The sequence below is a fragment of the Mytilus galloprovincialis genome, chromosome 1, assembly GCF_965363235.1.
Source record: "Mytilus galloprovincialis chromosome 1, xbMytGall1.hap1.1, whole genome shotgun sequence".
In the NCBI taxonomy this organism is placed as follows: Eukaryota; Metazoa; Mollusca; class Bivalvia; order Mytilida; family Mytilidae; genus Mytilus; species Mytilus galloprovincialis.
Genome location: NC_134838.1, coordinates 102525040 through 102543120, shown reverse-complemented (window position 1 = coordinate 102543120; position 18081 = coordinate 102525040). Strand labels below are relative to the sequence as shown.

The 18081-nt window shown below is 30.3% G+C and overlaps 1 protein-coding gene across 1 annotated transcript in view; it reads right to left on the bottom strand.

The window, feature by feature from the left end:
* The window catches only part of LOC143047963 (coiled-coil and C2 domain-containing protein 1-like), a 41569-nt gene that overhangs the window by 6723 nt on the left and 16765 nt on the right, over nucleotides 1–18081 (bottom strand). Inside the window, exons 14-26 of the mRNA XM_076221342.1 lie at nucleotides 17671–17813; nucleotides 15634–15690; nucleotides 14994–15122; nucleotides 14319–14377; nucleotides 13450–13566; nucleotides 13084–13157; nucleotides 12474–12529; nucleotides 11513–11564; nucleotides 11094–11193; nucleotides 10308–10398; nucleotides 8197–8337; nucleotides 7449–7466; nucleotides 6356–6384 (exon numbers count right to left, since the gene is read on the bottom strand). Of these exons, the coding sequence (XP_076077457.1) occupies nucleotides 6356–6384; nucleotides 7449–7466; nucleotides 8197–8337; nucleotides 10308–10398; nucleotides 11094–11193; nucleotides 11513–11564; nucleotides 12474–12529; nucleotides 13084–13157; nucleotides 13450–13566; nucleotides 14319–14377; nucleotides 14994–15122; nucleotides 15634–15690; nucleotides 17671–17813 (1066 nt within the window). The remainder of the gene's footprint in view (nucleotides 1–6355; nucleotides 6385–7448; nucleotides 7467–8196; nucleotides 8338–10307; nucleotides 10399–11093; nucleotides 11194–11512; nucleotides 11565–12473; nucleotides 12530–13083; nucleotides 13158–13449; nucleotides 13567–14318; nucleotides 14378–14993; nucleotides 15123–15633; nucleotides 15691–17670; nucleotides 17814–18081) is intronic.

Sequence of the window (18081 nt, the reverse complement as noted above, 5' to 3'; positions counted from 1 at the left end):
TTATATTCAAGATAATAAACAAAAACAGCAAAATTTCCTTAAAATTATCAATTCAGGGGCAGCAACCCAACAACAGGTTGTCTGATTCATCTGAAAATTTCAGGGCAGATAGATCTTGACCTGATAAACAATATTACCCACGTCAGATTTGCTCTAAATGCTTTGGTTTTTGAGTTATAAGCCAAAAACTGCATTTGACCCCTATGTTCTATTTTTAGCAATGGCGACCATGTTTGTTGATAGATCATAACTTCGGATACAATTTACAAACTAGATACCCTAAGGAACATTCAGTTAAAGTTTGGAAGTATTTGGCCCAGTAGTTTAAGAGGAGAAGATTTTTGTAAAAGATTACTAAGATTTACGAAAAATGGTTAAAAATTGACTATAAAGGGCAATAACTCCTAAAGGGGTCAACTGACCATTTCCGTCATGTTGACTTATTTGTAAATCTTACTTTGCTGAACATTATTGCTGTTTACAGTTTATCTCTATCTATAATAATATTCAAGATAATAACCAAAAACAGCAAAATTTCTTTAAAATTACCAATTCAGGGGCAGTAACCCAACAACAGGTTGTCTGATTCATCTGAAAATTTCAGGGCAGATAGATCTTGACCTGATAAACAATATTATCCCATGTCAGATTTGCTCTAAATGCTTTGGTTTTTGAGTTATAAGCCAAAAACTGCATTTGACCCCTATGTTCTATTTTTAGCAATGGCGACCATGTTTGTTGATAGATCAAAACTTCGGATACAATTTATAAATTAGATACCCTAAGGAACATTCAGTTAAAGTTTGAAAGTATTTGGCCCAGTAGTTTCAGAGGAGAAGATTCTTGAAATAGTTTACGACGACAGACGACAGACGACGGACGAAGACGGACGCCAAGTGATGGCATAAGCTCACTTGTCCCTTCGGGACAGGTGAGCTAAAAATCAGCGGAGAGGAACCTAACTTTAAATTTTTATCTATAACTCATCATGGTTAACTCACATACCAAAAATTAGCCCAATATCTGAAGGCGTTTAGAAAAAAAGTCTGTATAACTGTGATTTTCCAACAATATATCAAAGTCCAAAGCCAAAAACTTGGTAAAAATTTGCGGAGCGGAACAAAACTTAAACTTGATCTGTACTTTGTCATGGTTAACTCACATACCAAATATTAGCCCAATATCTGAAGGCATTAAGAAAAAAAAGTCTGTATAATGGTTTGTTGCGGAAAGACAGAATTGCGGAATGATGGAATGACAGAATGACGGACAAGGGTATAACTATATGGCACCGACAACTTCATTGCAGGGCCAAATAAAAATTTGGAGAATATGGAGATGTTGGGTACATGCCGATATTATCAGTTCACCTTATCCATTTAAACTATTGTCAATCACTTTGCATTCATTGTTATTTACTTGAAAAACATTGGAAAGCCAAAATCCAAAATTATAAGTATGTAAATAAAATCATCCTTGACTATGATAATCAAGCCACATAAAAAGATAAAATAAAAGCCTTTCTTGTAAATCCATAACAACTATGTTGTAAAACCTTTTATATTTGTCTTCTATTAAAATAACAAAATTTCTGTTAAGAGACTTAGAGGTTGCACTTCAGTAAATATAGAAATGCAATATTCCATAGAACTCCTTTTTAAAAAGGCTAAAACTGTGACACTTTAGAGATCATATATGAGAAAATTGAGAACCAGTAGGTAAATAAAACAAAATATCTATGAATAATTTATATCTCATAATCCAACAATGTGGTTTGTAAAACAGATGTATTTAAAAAGTGCAAACTAGAGAATTGTTCAGACTGTTGGAATTGATGAGGTATGGTTTCTTTGTAATATTGTTCCTATGCCCTTTTAGGCCATTTTTTACTCCCCAAATGTACAAGATGTATTTGTGGCCTTTGTTGACTCACCAATATATATGAGGACACTTTTTTTACTAATAAACATTCTAGAATGTAACTACTATATATCCCAGTGAACCAACACTTAAACCAGGGGGACCACATCTTTGATAGTTTTAACCGCAGGAAAATTACAGAAAAAGTAAAAAACTTTAACAGATTGAGGTACAAACAGAATGCTAACATATAGTGCTTGGGTAGGGAATCAAAAATGTAAGTGACCAGAATACTGTTCAAGAAAAGATTAAATGATGTCATGCAAAACACAAAACATATTTCAAACTCAACATTTAATATTAAATAGTATATCACAGATATAGTAACAAAATTATGTGGACGGAAGTCTGTGTAAAGTATACATAATAAAAGATATAATACATCTAAAAAGCACTATAAACACAAGATATGTACCTTTTTAAATACATATAAGAATGTTTTCACATCAGAAAAAAAACTAAATTTGTGTTTTGGTTGAACAAAACTAAACATTTCTTTCATAATACTTTCATAAATAAGATATAAATTTTAAAAATCTAAATACTTATTAGTAGTTACACAGTTTTGATAATTCAATATTTTAAATCACAAAAGCTAAATAAACATAATACTTATATAATAAATAAATAAAAAAATATAAATACCCATATACTTAAAATTATATGCACAGTTTTGATTATGGAATATTTCAATCACAAAAGCAAAATAAACATTTCTTTAATAATACTTATATATAATAAATAAAATAAAACAAATAGGGAATGTGCCCATGGGACACAGATGATGCCCTCCTGGCATATAGCATTATAAAGGGACAAGGCAGGGGCATAAAAATCTAAATTTGCATGTACTACATAGACTCTTGTCTGTTGTTGAAGAATGTTGTATACTAGTAACTCATATCATTGTTCCAAACAATATGACTTAAATAAATATTCAATACAAACTAACTGGTGGTGTTTAACAACCTTGACTGGCTGGGAAGCTAATTTTAATACTGCTCTATGTACATAGTTTTAAATAAATATCTACATAGATAACTGTTTGTGTAAATCTGAGAAAGGATCTGAAATTAAGTGACATCATTGTAACATGGTACACCTACCAAAAGTCAATACAATTCCTTTCAACAAATTTTATCTATAAATTGATGTTATTTTCCTTCATATATATTCATCAAGATGAATTAAAAAAGGTTTTAATATGTGGTTCCTTCTTATAAATTATAAACAGGTAGGCATAGTGTAAACGCGGACTGCAAAGAGGGCCCCAAAATGAACTGGTACAGAAAAAGAAATATGCACATTACCGCTTGCTCAACAAAAAGTGGGGTAACAGGAGACAAAAAATTATTTGTGAACCTGTTATTTGTATTATACAAGGCTGATCGCAGGATAAAACTGCATATCATATATGAAATGCATCGAATAGAAATCGACCTTATGAAAGTTAGCATGAATATGTACATGTGCAATACTCCGATTTATTTTGTAGCATTTATTTACGAAATACAATGAAATAAAAAAATAAAAAAATATGTTTTGTCCGTTTGGTAGCATTTGATTAACAATTCAACTTGCAAAGAGTCCCAGACTTTCTGTTGAATTTGTTCAGCAGATGCATTGATGTTGATTTGAAATGTTGATTTAGAAACTGTTTCTCAGTGAGTACAAAGAAATTTTATATTTTCCGACAATGTACATTCATTGTTTTTATCCTGAAATTTACTCCCAACACTTGCAGCTACAGTTATTTAAACCTAAATCATGGTCTCTAATCTTTCAAAGAAATCGACATAGTGTAAACGCGGACTGCGAAGAGGGCCCCAAAATGAACTGGTACAGAAAAAGAAATAAGCACATTACCGCTTGCTCAACATAAAAGTGGGGTAACAGGAGACTTTATTTGTACAAGTACAAATAATGCAAAAAACTATTTGTGAACCTGTTATTTGTATTATACAAGGCTGATTGCAGGATAAAATTGCATATCATATATGAACTGCATCGAATAGAAATCGACCTTATGAAAGTTAGCATGAATATGTACATGTACAATACTCTGATTTATTTTGGAGCATTCATTTACGAAATACAATGAAATGAAAAATTATGTTTTGTCTGTTTGGTAGCATTCGATTAACAATTCAACTTGCTTACAGTCCCAGACTTTCTGTTGTATTTGTTCAGCAGATGCATTGATGTTGATTTGCACAAGGGTGATTTCTATCAGACGCAGCTCATATCATTGACTAAACAATAGAAGTCCCCTTTAAATTGACATCATCACAAACTTTAACAAATTATTAAAGCCCCAGCTACAGAGGAAGTCAACACATGAAACAACACTTCACTGTATAGCCTCCACTATTTCATTAAGGCAAGACCAAGATGAATGAAGAGAGAAAATGACGGGAATACTTCATCATATGTGTGAACAATACACAGTCTTTTATCAAGCAAAAATATAGAACTTATTCATTTAAAAAAAAACAAGACATGTTCATTCTTTCCTTGATTGTACATGAAAGGCACTGTTAAGTAGTACTGATTATGACTAGAATTTACATCCATCTTCTGAACACATCTTCACAATATGGCACAAACCCCAGAGACTTGAGAACTGTCAAGAGAAAAAAATAAACATTTCAAATTTACCAAATCTGTGAAGATATGTTCAGAAATTGAGTTATAAATCCATTAAAACTGTCTACAAAGCCAATCCCAATGAACGACAGATAGTTTGATTCCATTTGCTTCGACTTTCATATAAAAACTATTATAAAGGGCATTTCTTGGCTAGTAAAAGGAAATATGGTATATATGCCAAAGATGTTTCTTAAATACCATGAAAGTTTAAAAAAATAATTATGTTATAAAAACTTTTACTCTATACTGTAACTTACAAACTTATGTTCAATTATTTGTACATGAAGACTTAGAAAAATCTTATTTCTTTATCATGCACATCTCCTGTAGAGTTTGGCATAATTCTTTGACAGTTTGATAAACTTATTGATGTCTAACATACTTCAACCAAATTGTATGTAAATGTTAACTGAAAAAAATCCATTAGTCCATCTATCATTTATATACAGAAGATGTTATCTATTAATCATGAAAAAGCTTCTGCCCAAATTGCATTAGATTTATGAAGGTTTGACAAGGTTAGTGGCATCAAAAATAATTTAACCCCAGACTTTATAAATATCTGTGAAAAAATCCAACTATTTTCTTCTTAAAATATGGAATTTTAGAAAGACACTTCAGCTGCAGATGCTATCTCCAAAACATAAAGAACAAGAAGAAGCCTCTATTGAAGATTGATAAAATTCCACAAAGGCTTGACAAAGTCAAATTTCAAATAAAAAAACAACACCCAACTCTAACCACAGATTAACCTAAATGTTAATGAAGCAGACAACAGAATCTAGGATCTCCATATCTCACCATCAGGACTTTGCACAGGTTTAAAAAAAACTTCTTTGATTATTGTTGAAGGCCATAGGATGACCTATAAATGTTAATTTCTGTTTCATTTGGTCTCTTGAGGAGAGTTGTGTCATTGGCAATTATATCACATCTTTTTTTTTATATTCATTAACATAAAACTATTGTTAGGCCATTTTAAGTAACTGGTTTTTTGTTTTTAGTTTAGTACAAAAATGCCATGAACTACATAAAAAGTTGTATAATACGTCACAATCCCTGAAATTTGTTACAATATTTGTACAAAAAATACAAAAACAAACAACACAAATGATGATGAATTGTACTTTTTTCATGTAAGACAGAAAGATACAAGACTGTTGAATATTGATTGATTTGAAGAGTGAAATAATATATCAAAATCTAGAGCTTACTAAAACTATATCATTTCAATAGTTTACTATTAATTTTTTTATTCCCATGAAATATTTCAACACCATAACTACTCTCATTTTTTTTGTCAGTAGAAAAAGCCGACTTTTTCAAAATTTTACAAAAAAGACTTAAAATTAGAAATCAATAATCTGCAAACTTGCAAAAGAGCAGACGTAGGATGTATTTGGTAACCATGATGGCCAATATGGATGTTTATTGGAACAACATGCACTTGCAAATATTTCAAAATTTGTTCATCTATATTATGGGAGAATAGGAGAATAGAAAAATTAGGACTAATGACTGATTATTAAAATCATCAAAAACTTTTTTAAGTTCAGGTTTAACACTAGTTAATTTAATATTCTGAAATTTCATTAAAATACTGTGCAAGGACAGACACAATGTGTTTGAACCTTTCTATGGTTGAAAGCCTTGTTTTACTGTATAAAATATACAATACCTATTAGAAGTAATATCTTATGAGATAATTTCTATAAAAACTAATAAAACTATGTTTAGTTTAGCATTTTAGGTTAATGGAACTACTATAATTTTTTCTAAGGCTTACCTTTTAGAAACTGCTGGCTTTGCAGGTGCCTGAAAGATAATTTTTCATATTTATCAAAACAGATCAGAATGTTATTTCACTTCTCAAATATGATTTTGCCCTTGGTTAATCAATATGTGGAGAGTATGTTACTGACCATAACTAGATAATACATGAATATAATAGATTGGAATATATTGTCAGTATACACTAGGTGTATTACAATTGTCACCTTACAAATTAGGACTATTTAAAAAAAATATATGAACAGGTATGATGCATTTTTCAATAGAATCAACCATCAATCTAAATTAAAAATTTATTGCAATATTGAGTAAATTTTGTTTTTTTAAATTTCTTCTCAATTATTAATAATTGATCCCTCCAAACCTTACCCATTATTGTGTCAAAGAGACACAAAATGAGGTAGTATGAACAGAAACCAGAACTCCCTCTCACATATAATTCAGAAATTCATGTTTATAAATGCATTTAAAAAAAAAAAAAATATAAGAGAATGATAAATAAGCATCACAGTATACACAGAAATCCTTCCAGTGAGTACTATAAACAAAATCATTTATTATGTGTTCATACAATTAAATATTAAATACTCAGACAAATATTTGATGTGCAATAAGTTAAGAACCTCACTACTGGTAGTCTTTAATAGTTTATTCTGGAATTTGGAATTTTTAAGTCTGATTTCAATTTTGACTAGTCTAGAGACAGGTCCATTTACAGTTAGTAAAATGGTGTGGACACTTGTAGGCCATATGGTACTTTGAAGGTTTCCTTTTTAATGTTTCTCACCTTCTTTTACTTATACAATTGCACAAATTTATATGTGAGATCAACCTTAGTTTTTGATAAGGTTTGTGATGCTTTATCTTTTGATTTCTATGTTTGTTGTCTGTATATATATGTCTTTTAATGCATGACATATTTGCCACTGGACATAAACACATACAATCAATTAATCAATCATATTTTGTCTATGGCTAAGTTTCTTCATTTTATGGTTTTTGATTGACCCCTTCAGATCTTAATACTGTTTTTAAAAGCCTATTTTCTATTTTGCTATTAAAACTTATTGTGTTTACTGTAAACATACCATTCCTTTTTTGGTTTCCTGAAAATATAAAATACAGCAATTTGAAAATCTTCTTGCAGTCTTTCCTTAAGTATGATATATAGAATGCAAAACAGCTTGCATAGACAAAAATATCTAAAAGAGAGTAAGTTGAAGCATTTATTTTGCCTAAATTCTCTTTTTTAAAACAACTTTAAGGGAGGAAATATGTTAACAGGAAACATATTCAGTTTCCATTCAATCTGTATTTTGCTATATTCAAATATGTTTCTTTGGTAATATTGCAAATCAAATTAGTCAAGACTTTACTTCCAAAAAGGATTATGACTATGTTTCAATAAATCCTAATACACTTAATTCTAGAAATTTCTTCATTTTTGAAAAGCTTGTTTAAACTTCATTTAAAGTTGCATTTGTGGAACCATTTGCTAACTAGAACAGTCAGCCTGTGTTACTACATTAATATGAAATTTGGGAAGCTTGGTATACCTTTTTGGCAAATGACAAGTTTTAAAATATATATAACACTGTAAATACTTTATTCACATCTATACATAACACAATATCTCTAGGGTTAGTCATTAATTGTTTTTTTCTGAATTTTGAAAAAATTCAAGCCTAACAATATATGTTAGATTTGCGCAACATGTTTACAAATTTAAGGTGATTTTCAAATATGCAAATGAGAATGAATAAAATATGAAAATTTTCTGAAATAAATATGTCCAGAATCAAATGTATCTTCACTGATAAAACTTAAACTACTAACCTTTGGTCCTAATGCCCTGATAAACTGGTCTATCACTAACCATTTTTCCTTTGTAACCTCTACTTGTTTCCCTTTAAAGGGGTCTCGTATCCTAAGCTTTACTTCCAGTTTACCACCAACTTGTTTTCTCCCCTCAGTCAACTAACAAATAAAAAAGAGCTCAAGATTATCCAATGTGTTATTTTTCTTAGCATGAAACATTAATTTGGATTATAAAAGATACAAAGGAAATTTTATATAAAGCTATTCCATTTAACTTAGTTTGTTTCAGAATTGGTTATGGAATATACCAAAATATAAATGCAATAACTCCAAGTAATCAAGTGCTATATGTACAATGTACTTTTAATGTTACATTTTTATAAATATGCAATTTATCTTCAAGAAAAAAATTGTAATGTAGAATTGTTACAATGATATTACAAAACATGTTTATTTTGAGGTAAGGCCAGACTTTTTATTTTATCTGTTTAACGAGAAAATTTGTAAAAAATTAGGGTCGAGGGGGCGAAATAAAAAAAAAAATAAAAGTGCAAATTTGGTCCAGTCGACACTAAAAATAAAAATAAAACCATTATAAGTGACTTTTTTTTTTTTTTTTAGAATTTATCAAAATACAAGAACAATGAAATGAGAACAGACCAGTATATTAACCCAGAGAAATATAAATACATATAGTTTATATATGTCTCTGGTTAACCCTTCTATTAATATAAACATAAAGACTATGTTTTGATTCTGTATTTCCACTAATATAGATCCATGGCACCACTCAAATATATCAACCTCGCTGCATATACACTATATATGTATATACCAGTCACCCAGTCAGGAACCTCTTAGTGTATGCAGAGACATATATATACACATGTGTATATATGTCTCTGGTGTAATAGTCCCAGAGTTAAGCAACTTTAACCTATAAATTGAAACAATGCTTATACATGGAAATATATACATTAATCAAGAAGATCTAACCAAAAGTATGTTAATGCGTGTGGAATGCGTAATTTTCCCTTTTGGGATCAATTTTTGTCTGTCAGCAGTGCCATTTATGCGTCTGTAGTCATTATCGCAAGAATCCGGATTTCGGTCATAGTGGGTCCGTTTCCGATGAAATCCCGATTCCAATCCGTAGTTCTACAAATTTAAATGTCGGACGAAGAAAAATTTACAAAAATAAACGATGTTTGATACGCTATTTGGAAAGGAATATGACGTTTCTAATGCAATACATGGATGACAAGTTTACTTTAGGCTAATTTCATCAAGTTCTGATGAAGTAATAACTGATTTTGCCGAAAGTTAGAATGATTTGATGTACGCTCTCGTGTAACAAGTATGAAAAGCATGCCACCAGCTTAAAAATCTTTTAGAAGAAAATATATCGTTTATGCCTTGAATTTCTTTACTTTTAAATGAAAATTGCTGTTTCATTGACTTGGTAAAAATTAAATATTACCGATAACGAAATTGACTGAAAGCGAGTATCGTGAACAACACATTTTATTTTTTTCTGAGGATTTCGTAACAGTCGGCGGGAAAATTAATAATAAAAGTAAGAAGCACTACTTTTATTTTTATTCTAAAATCGGGAAAGGTGGAGTCGGCGGATCTCGTTAAACAGATAATAAAAAAAGTCTGGCCTAAATGAATGGAAAGTCATGATTTGAATTGAATAATTTTAACTTCCAATGGGATGAATTATAGGTTTGGGTAAAATCAGATTTTCAAATTGTGAACTGAACCAAACAAAGTTAGAATATAAATATTGTTATTCTACCTTTAGAAATTTGATACATTCTTTAATTAAAAAGAGATAATAGCAAAGATCTCTTTAACAGCTGAATACCAAAATGTTAAAACTATTCTTTAATACAGAATCTTAATAATAATGTGTTACTACTTTGCAGATCCACAGTTTGCCAAAAAAGATGAAACGAAAATCCTGAGAGTTTAATACCATTTAGTCAACATCATATTTAAAATACTTTACTTAGTAATTGGAAAAATAAAGAGTTTACCGAAAATAATATTGATATTTTAAGCCTGAAGTTTTCATTGGTAGACAATATACTAACTTTTCTGTAATTCTATATGAGATAACTTACATCATGACTATCATGTAATGTACATTCCGAGTCTAATCCGTGTAACTTTACATTTACTGTACCAAGTAACTTATCACTTTTTAAAAATCCTCTGAAATTAAAAATGTAAAACATTTTCAAGTTTTATGTTATTCAAGATAAGATGGAAATCTGAATATTAAGCAGTGTTCATGGTGTAGAATGGTAACAAACTTATAGTTTTTTCCTTGCATTTCTGCACTAATTGAGTTCAGAAACGGACTTATCACATTTTGATTCAATACAACATGACACACAATGAGACACATAGATGATACAAAGTAGTTAGTGATTGTGTGTATATGATTATGGAAAGCACTAATGATCTAAGTTTGTGATATTCTTCATTTTGCTTCGGTTCCACTCATGGCTTTTTCAGACAGCTCAACACTAACAAGACAATAGGCTAAAACAGTTATCAATGGTGTAGTTTCCATTCATAAGTGGGGAAACGTAAACATAACCCTGATAAGTCCATTACTATTCTACACTGTGGTACTAAGATCTCTATACATTACAGAACACTGTCAAAAAGTCTCCATTCAGGGCTTCTAGTTTCCTTTAGTAAAATCTTAATGTACCCAGCATGATAATATTTTCCGGTGGCAGTTCAAAATTAACACAAATTATGTCCATCTATTAAGAAGCTACCAGTTAAGGAAAAAGGGGTTATTTGACATCAACTTTTATTTTCCAAACAAAAATTGTAAGAATAAATCAGTAAACTACTTACTATTTTTTTCAAAAATAACTGTTATTATAATATACCTTTTATAAAACACCTCCAATTTGACAGTTTTTCTTTCAACAATACGAGCAAATGCTCTAGACTTTCTAGCAATTTCCAATTTAAATGGCTGATTATGTTCTGAAACAGACCATACATATTGCATTCTATTTCAAAATATACATATTTATCTATTATTGAACATCTATTTTGTCATTAAACTTAATATTATTTTTTGAAATGAGTGTTTATCATCATGTTAGCAGTTATCATGGCTTATATCATAAATACTCTTAAAGGAATTCTTTAGATTCTGCCAACAAAGCGATTATTAAACACACATGATATACAGTATATCATACTAAGTATTCATTAAGATTCTAAAATATATAATACTGTAAAACAGTTTGCCAGAAAACAGAGAATTAATACCCTTTATATGATGATAATAATGCAATACCTGGATTGGTTGTACTTTTCACTGTTTCTGATGTTCCAACCTGAGGATCTTCCTACAATTCATCATATTTGTTAATTTATAAAGTTGAGTACATATGCTTTCTATAACTCTGTAGAACTCACTTTGCTAAATTCATATCATGAATTCAATGGTTCATGGGGTATACTACTCTCATATGTCAAGTATTTGGAGAAAAATCAAAATCAGCTAATGGCAGCCATCTTCTTTGACAATTAGTATGTGCAGATATTATGCAAGCAACTTTAAAGGCTCAAGGTAGTTTCTTTGGCTAAAATATGGCATGTTGTTCCATTGAAGAAACAAAATCCTCAATCACTTATTGATTTTTATAAAATTGCTCCAAAGTTATTAGATGCAAATAAGGTTGTCACTGAACTGGTATATATTTGTTTTGGGGGCCAGCTGGGGGATGCCTCTGGGTGCGGGAATTTCTCGCTACATTGAAGACCTGTCGGTGACCTTCTGCTGTTGTTTTTTCTATGGTCGGGTTGTTGTCTCTTTGACACATTCCCCATTTCCATTCTCAATTTTATTACAAGGTTTAGCTTTCGTCAAAGATATTTTAAAACAACCACCCAGGAAAAATAAGATATCAAACTTCTTAATTTTCAATTAAATTCTACTGTTCATATTTTTAGCTTTAATTTAAGAGGTAATCATTAAAGATCATTGTGATCATAGATATTTGTATGATTTTCAGACAAATTTTCCAAGTAAATTATTGCATTACAATCAAGGACATAATTTTATAATTGGTATGCAGGCTTGGAAAAATTTATGCAATTCATCATTTTTACCCTTAAATGTTCCAACATTTTATTCATTCAGTATTATATTTTCTAAAAAAAAACCAGCAACCAATAATAGTGTTTAACAGGATATTTACTTCTGCTTAGCTCACAACATTAACTAAACATGATTATTTCTACTGATTACTCACTTGTGGATAAGGAAATTCAAACTTAACATAAGTGTCTAAATCTTTCTCTGAATACCCTGAAAATGTAATAGATTAAAAATTACTAATATATTATTTAAAAATTTCAGTACAGTTTTTGTTTAGGAAACAGCTGAACCCTGCATGATTTTCTGGCTGTATTAGAGACTCATTGGTGGCCTTTGGCTGTTTTCTGCTCTTTGGATGGGTCGTTGTCTCTTTGACTCTTTCCCGATTTCCGTTCTCAATTTTACTTTCTACTTTGGTAATGGTTAAAAACATTGAGGTGACTTTTATGTGGGACTAAAACATTTTCACTATCAGTCCCAGCTTTTAAGTGTCTTTTTTTGTTGGATTTGTGTTGTTTGATTGTTGTCTCATTTATTTTGACTATTAATCCAACATCTCCTTACAATCACATATCACCTTTTTTCTTAGTGTATAATCATCCTAAAAATCATATTAGAAAACAGACAGGGTCATTTTGAACAGATATATCATGTTATGGAGGAGTATTTGCGTAAAATGCCAGTCGAGGGACTGTTAAATTTCCTGAGCCGTCAGGACAAAGTAGGTAAACACACAGTTTCAAAATAATAAATTGCATATTTACCTGAAGGTGCATTATACTGTAAACCTCTTACTACTGTCAATTCTAAATCATTTTCTCCTAAATCTGTATTGCACCTGAAACGAATCATACCAAATTTAATTTCTTATCAGACATTGAGATTTTCATCCTTTCTTAATTATGTTATCAGAGAAGTACGATAAAAGAACAAAATATAAACAATGCATTTCAATTTTAGAATTTTTCACAGAAAAACAATTGGTCATTCATTGTGAGCAATCATATAAATATCAAATGTAAAACATTATACATTACACGAGACTAACACATTCTTTTAATCAGTCAAATTCTTAAAACCAAGTACAATATTTTCTAATTTTAATTATCAAAGTTTTCATGTACACTTACTTGACTAATGAGAAAGTTCTATTTTCATAATGAAACTTTGGTACAGGATCATTGTGTCTGAAAGCATTCTTTAATGATTCTAAATCTTTTCTACAACCTTTTTCCATCTTCTCAAACCTGTAGATTTAGAAAAAATATAATTAGAAATTTGAACTAAATAAATATTGAAGTAATATAAAAAGTAATAAAATGCCTTACTTTGAATTTGCATAGAACAATATTTTCTTTTAACAAAATAATGTAGCTTTACAATCATGTTTGAAAACATTAAAAGATTTTTTTATGTAGAACTACAATGATGTAATTTAAAAATGCAATTTTGCTACACAGGCAAATTTCACTCACATCAATTTCATGTGATTTTAAATTCATGTGAATCGCACGTAAATCAAACAAGCTTATATGTGAAACTCACGTGACATTGTTTTTTTGTGAGTTTCATGTAAATCTCATGTGAAACTCATGTGAATTTCACATGAAAATCACGTAAGTTTTTCTCATGTGAAGTTCACATGAATTTTGTAAAATAGAGTAATTCAAATAACATTTAAAATTTCAAATTCAATTAAAATCATGAAAAATGTCCATTTTTTTGTGTAAATCTATGTGAAATTCATGTGAAAAATATCACATAAAATTCAGGTGAATCTCAATTCAAATAAAATGCATGTGAAAATTTTCATGTGAGTTTCATGTATAAGCTCGTTTGAGGTGAATCTCATGTGAAATTTTTCATGTGAATTTCATGTGAAATTCATGTGAGCAAATTTTGCCTGTGTACATAACAGTATATTGAACATTCCTAAAAATTCTGAAAAAGATATATGCATTAAATGTATAAAACAAAACCTTGAAAAAGCTAAACATACTTTGCAGATGAAACAACATCTCCAATTTTTGTGAAATTCTGCTGATTTGTAGCACAGGTCTGAAAATAAAAACAGTACATTTTAATGTCTGACTTTTTAATGTAATAAAAGAACATTTTAATGTTGCTTAAATATTTTATCTGTCTATAGGCAATAACTTATATTTATTTGGTTCTTCAAATCTTTAAAAGATATAGTATAACGGTTTGAGAGTGTGAGAGTGTTACAGTGATATTTTCCATTAAATTTCTATTTCCAAGAGACTCTCTTAAAAGTATTTGATTATCACTGAACTTGCCTAAAAAAAATGCTATTGAACTTGCCTAAAAAAATTGCTACATAAACCTTTTATATTGAATTATAAATAGGACATGAGAGCCTTAACAATTCAAGTTTCCATATGATTAGCATTTTTACAAAGAAGTTTCATTTGGAATTTGCATAACATCCTTAAAAATTATTAATCATCACTGATTTGTTGGTATATGACCATAACTATTGACATTAACCTTTATTATATCTATTTCGTAAGGTGGGCATGTAAGAGTGTTTACAAGTAGAAAATAAAAAGAGACAGATGGACATAAATACTCTAACCTGGTAGTTCTATTGTTCTACATTTTGTAAATTTTCCTAATAACCATCAGGTAATGTATTTGTACAATGTATAAATACCCTAATTTGTGTTATGAGGTCCTGTTCCAGTTTCTTAAAGACTTCTGTTCTATCACCACTTAGTTCACAGTCCTCCCTGCTAACAGATACGGTTGATGTCTCATGATCTTCAACCATTGAGGGAGGAATCTACAAAAATAGTAAAATAACAAATACAAAAATACAAAACTCATGACATTGATAAATAATTAAGAATAATTGTTGGACATTTTCTTACTTGAGCCTGTACAGCAAAGTGAGAAAAGCAATCAAGTTGAGATGACCAATGATTATCTGTTCATCACTATTTTACCTTTGAAAACATGTTAATTTCATTGACAAAAGCATGTGTGTCGCGATGAATTTTCGTAACCGTCTACTGTGCTGAGAAAAGAAATTATCAGTCAGTCATATCAAGGGAAAAATTTGTAAAATAGCGATAACATAAAATATAATTGTCCTTTAACATTAAACTTGTGTTTAACCTACTCATACCCCCTTACATCTTTTCCCCAATTGTTATCTGTATGCATAAACAAAACATTTGCTCTTCTTTTTATTAACAGTAAACTACAACCCAATACTGCCTCAATAGATGTCAATGAACTCTGCTCATAACAAATAATACCATATTAATTGAACTCAATCATTACATAATTACCTGAGACATGTCAACAGGGAGTCCAGATTCTGCTGCTATTATCATTGGTTCAAAACCCTGAAAAATTATACATCAGTGTAAAATACTTTAACAAGAGGCTGTCACAACGACAGCAAACCGGATTTATTTACATTTATTTGTGTCCTGGCAATATCACAAGAACCATTACTGATGAATGGTGAAAGTGAAAATCATCAATATCAAATTTGACCTTCATTTTGTCATCAGTATCAACATTTTGAAATAATAATATTTGAAAAGCTTAGATTGAATGGTTCATGAGTAAATGCAACAACGTGAATGGAAACGCCATTTTACGATCTTTCAAGAACCATAACTCCTGAACGGTAAAAGTCAAAATCGTCATTATGGAACTTGACCTCTATTTTGTCATCAGTAACAACATATTAAAATTTCAAAAGCTTTGGTTGAATGGTTCATGAGAAAATGCACGGACACGACGGGAAACGCCATTTTTCAATCTTTCAAGAACCATAACTCCTGAACGGTAAAAGTCAAAATCGTCATTATTGAACTTGACCTCCATTTTGTCATCAGTAACAGCATATTAAAATTTCGGAAGCTTTGCTAGAACAGTTCATGCATAAATGCACGGACACGACTGGAAACTCCATTTTTCAATCTTTCAAGAACCATAACTCCTGAACGGTTAAAGTCAAAATCGTCATTATTGAACTTGACCTCCATTCTGTCATCAGTAACAACATATTAAAATTTGGGAAGCTTTAGTAGAACAGTTCATGAGTAAATGCACGGACACGACCGAAAACTCCATTTTTCAATCTTTCAAGAACCATAACTCCTGAACGGTAAAAGTCAAAATCGTCATTATTGAACTTGACCTTCGTATAGTTGTCAGTAATAACATATTAAAATTTTAAAAGCTTTGGTTGAACGGTTCATGAGTTAATGCACGGACAACATTTGATTGCCGCCTTTCAAGAACCATAACTCCTGAACGGTAAAAGTCAAAATCGTCATTATTGAACTTGACCTTCGTATAGTTGTCAGTAATAACATATTAAAATTTTAAAAGCTTTGGTTGAACGGTTCATGAGTTAATGCACGGACAACATTTGATTGCCGCCCGCCCGCCCGCCCGCCCGCCCGCCCGACCGCCCGCCGTACATCCCCAAATCAATAACCGACATTTTTGTCACAAAAATCCGGTTAAAAACCTGTTCATTTACATTTCACAAAACAATTTTCTTCAAATTACAAACTAGTATTTTTTTCAACTAAACTGTTGTATTTTACAAGCATAAATGCATACAATAGACAACTTTCGAGTTCAATGCATTTCTGTCAAAAAGTTTGGTTTTAGTGACCATTATTTGCCGGCGTGTAGGGGCGTCTTCACTTCCTTTCTGTTGAGCAAGTGGTTGGAAAACTATGATGCTATCTTGCATGAATTATTCGGCAAATTGAATTCTCATAATTGAGATTCAGCACTGTTGTCATAAGGGAATTATGATTAAGTACCAATGGAACAAACATTATTTCTAGTTGATCCTGCGCAATGATGATCACTAAGACGCTTGATGAACGTTAATAGTGCAGGGATACAGGCGATTCGCTCTATCTGGTAAATGACGTCATAATGGCGCGCATAATTGACGAGTTTTTTTCTGGTGAAGGACAAAGACAAAAGTGGTATATTGCATCTATACGACTACTAAAAATTTCAAGAAATGACTTGTCTTCTTGTGACAATCTGGTACCTACTTTTTAATTTAAGATATTCATTCAGAATGAAAGAACTCAAATTTCTTTTTACTTTAGTATGAAATCTATAAGTGTTTTTTTAAACAATAAGTTTCTTTTAATTCAACTAAGAAAATCTGTCGGTCATACCTTATAAAGGATTTATGTTCTTTAGCTATATTTACACCAAGAGATTAGAAACTGACAGGATTTTTATTTGTCATTTTGCTCTAAAAAAATTAATTTGCAATACTTTGCATGGTAATAAAACTGCCGTTGAAGTATAGAAGGAGAGACAAAATGATTAAATACCTTAGCAATTCTGATATATTTCTTTGCTAATTCTATATCATTATTTTTCTTGGCCTGCAATGCAGCTGTCCTGTATTCATTCATTCTCTCTGACAGGAAATGAGATGTTTGCTCAGCTCTTGAGGAAGGACTTCTCTTAAATGCTAAATAGTTAATATAAATACTTATAAACATGATCAATCAGTTAAAAAAAATCAGAATAAATTATCAAGCTTTACTTCAAGCTTACAATGAAAAACACAATTACTTGCTATTGCATGAAAAAGTAAACATCAAAACACTATACAAAGTTAACATATAATCAGTTTGCTTTAACATTAAAATTTTATTTCAACTATATTATGTAATATTGTGTCTCATAAGCCAACTCAATGGATTGGTATTGATTATTTGTTAACACATATATTTTTA